A 4,237-nucleotide genomic window follows, 5' to 3' on the forward strand; every position below is an offset into this window, starting at 1 on the left:
AAAAAGTTGTAAATGTTAGAAAAGCACCAAATTTTGTTTACCAAAAAAAAAAAGATACAAATTTTCGAAGTGAAGATCATTTAGAATAAAAGAAGTACAATGTTAAATTAATATGAATATTTTTGAGAAGCGAATAACAAGGATTGTGCTGTACTAAACTCAAATAATGAAAACTATTCCAGTTGAATTTTAGCGTACTGTTTTGCTAGATAAGAAAATTCGACTTCAATTCTGCAACTTGCTTCTTACCTGAATTCTTTTACTATATGGGGGAATTGGCTTTAGTACTTCACCCATTTTCCTAGTTCCTACTCATTTATATCCAAAGGAAAGGTCAATTCTACTTCTTTCTACGTTAGCTTAAGGATACAATTCTAGCCGTTTGATTCCCGTTCCATTATATTTATATATAGTCATGGACATGTGTGCTACGAATTCTTTATCTATTATGCCTTAACGGTTGGCACTATCATCAATAAAATTAGTTTACTTTTAAAAAGTACTAATAACCCACAGGGACCTCATATTTGGTATTATGGCCATAAAATAATATTGGATTAGAAGCAGTTTGCAAAAGAAAATTGGCCAACGCAGAAAGGAAAGGGTCCCAAAGAATGAGTAACACAGTTGGCCTTAAGATACCTTCTCCCATCATAACACCGCCTCCTCCTTCCTTTCCTATCAAGTAAAGAAATCAAAAGTACCTCACAAAATATAATTTCATAGTTTGATTGATTTTATTTTTACTTTATCTTTTATCTTTGTTGCATCTTTATTTAGATAAATTGTAATGCTAAAAGCGTCATACATGATTTTGATTATGATATTTTTTTAAAAACATTATAGTTATTACATTATTCATGTTAATATATAATATTGTGAAAAGAATAAAGTGAGGGTGAGAACTGAGAAGATGATTTGTTTAAAGTTGTAGTATAAAATTATATATAATTTTTTAAGCAATAATGTAATATTTAAATAACATTTACAATTTGATAAATTATATAATTGCAATAAATGTGAGAAACAATAAAAGAATACTCAATAAATAACTAGTCAACATAAAGTCTAGATATGTAATTTTTTGAACTTTTAATATGTGATTTTTTTTTATTTTAAATGTGTGAATTTTATGGCTAATTTCTATTGTTCTCTTAGTAAAATAGATATACTCCTTTCCTTTAAAAATATTAATATACGTTCCTAAATTATCATTCTAAATATCCCCTTGATTTTCAAATAAAAAACATTTATTAATCTTTTTACCTTCTTAAAGTAAAAAAGTACAAGAATTAGGAAGATTTTTTACTTAAATTTAAAGGATAACTACATATTCTAGCTAAAAATTAAACTCATGATGTCTTATTTAAAAATAATAAATAATTACAACTATTTTAACTAACATTTTCATTTACTACTATTACACACATGCTTTAAATTCGGAGAAAAATTAATATAATAACTATTCATAAAGATATATTCATATTAAAATAATAATTTAAAATATAAACATATGTTATATTAAATAATTTAATTAAATTAGAATAATATTACACATTCAAATTTTTTTATTAAATATTCAACTATTTTTTATTATTATGAAATAAAAATTTATATATAATTATTTTTATATAAAATTAATATTTAAAAATTATTAAATAATTTAATAAATTTAACTAAATCATTATCTAATAATTATCACCTTCACAAGTGCATGTAAATCTTTCCCTTATCATTATCATTAATGCATTTTCATCCAAAATACTTACCAAAAAAATAAATAGGAATAATTAGTAATTAATTAATATTATGTTAACATGAACGTGAGAAGAGGACATTGGGTATATACGCGTTGCTTGGCTGGGTGGCTCTTCTCTCTCTCTCTCTCTCTCATCACAACAAAACCATCTGTCTCCATCGCTTTTCATTATTATCCATCCATTCATGATTCATCCCTTCCTTTCGTTCTTTGCAACAATCGAAACCATTACACACTAAACAAGCCAACAAACCCTAGCAACAACATTATCAATCTTACTCTCACAACCATTTGCAACCATCTATTCAGTTTAGTTGAGGTGAGGTTAATTCCTTTTTCTCTTTCTCCTATTTTCGCTTTCTCCTAATTTTGGCTACCTCAATCTGTTATTCCCTTTTTTTTTATTTTTATTTCGTTCCTTATTTGTTTTTCCCACCTTTCACTCTCTTCAATTCTTTGGGCAATTCGGGTGTTCTGCATTTTTTTAGTTCCGATTTGGGTTCTGCTCCAACCTTTCTCTGCATTCCTCTTTAATTAATTTTTAATTTTTTTTCTCTTTTGATGGACCGCAGAGATTTTAATCCTCACAGGCGTCCTGGTCATTTGGTAAGGATTCTTATTTTTCTGCATAATTAGTGAAATTTGCATGCGGGTTGGGATTTCATAGTTCGATTTCGTGGTTCTTCAAACATAATTAATACCATCCGATGTCTCTTGTTGGAGTTCTTAGATTGCTTAATTAATTGGGTCAATGAAGGATTTTTGACCGTTGTTAAGTGGTGTGATCCATTATCATTTTAGGGGGAATTCCTTCTTAATATCCCAAATTCTGCAATTTATACAATTGATGCAAATATGTGATTCATGACATTTTGGATTCAGAGATGATCTACCACTTTATGACATTTTAAAAAATTTGATGTTTATGTGGTTGAGGTGTTAGGGAAAGCGCTAGGTATGAATATGACATGATATTTCTTTTTGTCAACATGTCAAGCATCAAGTTCTTGAAGAATTGTTTCCCTCGGAATTCGAAAATACCATGTGCACACCAAATCACCCACATATTTACATGTGTTAATGTGTATTTAGAATTTGAGTTTATTAATTATTATGATCCAATAAATGCCAGCTACTAGATAGGGTTACTTTTGTTACACTGAACGCGACCACCCTTATAGCGGATGGATGTATGTTCAGTTTATCTGTTTGAAATGTTTCTGCATTGGTTTCTTTGAATTTGCTGGAAATTAAAGCTTCCTGTATTATTATATAGGCACATGCTTCTCCTCCTGGTTACTTTGTCCGCTTTGAGAATTCAAATTCCAAGGACGATTCATATTTGAGGAAGAAGACAGGGACAGGGATGCGTCGGTGGCTGTGTTGCACGTGTCAGGTAGAAGAGTCTTACCCATCGCATGAAAGTGAGCACCTGAAAAGCCCAAGGAATTATGGAGATGGTAAGTTTTTTAATTTAATCCATTTTGCTATTTCTTCCAACTACTAATTAGTATTTACTGCTTGAGAAAGATGCTAGTAACAATGAATGGAAAAGGAACACTCTTCATTTATCATTTTTCGTTTGTTTTAGGCAACCAAAAAGGTTCAAAGGCGTCAGCGCCCGTCAAATCAGAACCACATAAGGCACCACCGCCTATTGAGGTTCCGGCATTATCTTTAGAGGAGCTGAAGGAGAAGACTGAGAATTTTGGATCAAAGGCATTGATTGGTGAAGGATCATATGGAAGAGTGTATTATGCAACCTTAAACGATGGGAAAACAGTGGCTGTGAAAAAGCTTGATGTTTCATCTGAACCTGAAACAAATAATGAGTTTTTGACCCAGGCATGTTTCTGCAACCCATAATAAGTTTATATGCTGCAAGCAAGTTGGTCAGTGTATGGTCATTGTCAATTTATTAGCTTCTTCAATATTTTTCTATTCAGGTTTCTATGGTTTCAAGGCTGAAGAACGATAATTTTGTTGAGCTGCAAGGGTATTGTGTTGAAGGAAATCTTCGGTTACTTGCATACGAGTATGCTACTATGGGCTCTCTTCATGACATATTGCACGGTATGCAATCTCATATTCTTGTCATATATTTCACATCCAAGATCTTCCATTTATGAATTTTGTCTTTCAAAATACAGGTAGAAAGGGAGTTCAAGGGGCACAACCAGGGCCAACTCTTGATTGGATACAGCGAGTTAGAATTGCAGTTGACGCAGCAAGGGGATTAGAATATTTGCATGAGAAAGTTCAACCCGCTATTATACACAGAGATATCAGATCAAGCAATGTGCTCATCTTTGAAGATTTTAAGGCTAAGATAGCTGATTTTAACCTTTCAAATCAGGCCCCTGACATGGCTGCACGCCTTCATTCTACTCGAGTGTTGGGAACTTTTGGTTATCATGCTCCAGAGTAAGCTTCCAGAACATGCCAACTTTTTAATTATATGCCTACGTTTCTTTTGTA

At 31.4% G+C, this 4,237-nt stretch overlaps 1 protein-coding gene across 2 annotated transcripts in view; it reads left to right on the forward strand.

Moving 5' to 3' along the window:
- The first annotated feature begins 1,860 nt into the window (after positions 1–1,860).
- Positions 1,861–4,237, forward strand: part of LOC107467687 (PTI1-like tyrosine-protein kinase 3) — a 4,189-nt gene continuing 1,812 nt past the window's right edge. Inside the window, exons 1-6 of one of the 2 annotated variants that reach the window (XM_016086845.3) lie at positions 1,932–2,078; positions 2,332–2,365; positions 3,036–3,219; positions 3,351–3,604; positions 3,706–3,832; positions 3,910–4,183. In XM_016086845.3, coding sequence (XP_015942331.1) covers positions 3,126–3,219; positions 3,351–3,604; positions 3,706–3,832; positions 3,910–4,183 — 749 coding nt within the window. In that variant the 5' untranslated portion in view covers positions 1,932–2,078; positions 2,332–2,365; positions 3,036–3,125. Of the gene's footprint in view, positions 2,079–2,331; positions 2,366–3,035; positions 3,220–3,350; positions 3,605–3,705; positions 3,833–3,909; positions 4,184–4,237 lie in introns of both variants that reach the window. The other variant, XM_016086846.3, reaches the window with a different exon arrangement.

This window comes from Arachis duranensis, chromosome 9, assembly GCF_000817695.3.
Source record: "Arachis duranensis cultivar V14167 chromosome 9, aradu.V14167.gnm2.J7QH, whole genome shotgun sequence".
Classification (NCBI taxonomy): Eukaryota; Viridiplantae; Streptophyta; class Magnoliopsida; order Fabales; family Fabaceae; genus Arachis; species Arachis duranensis.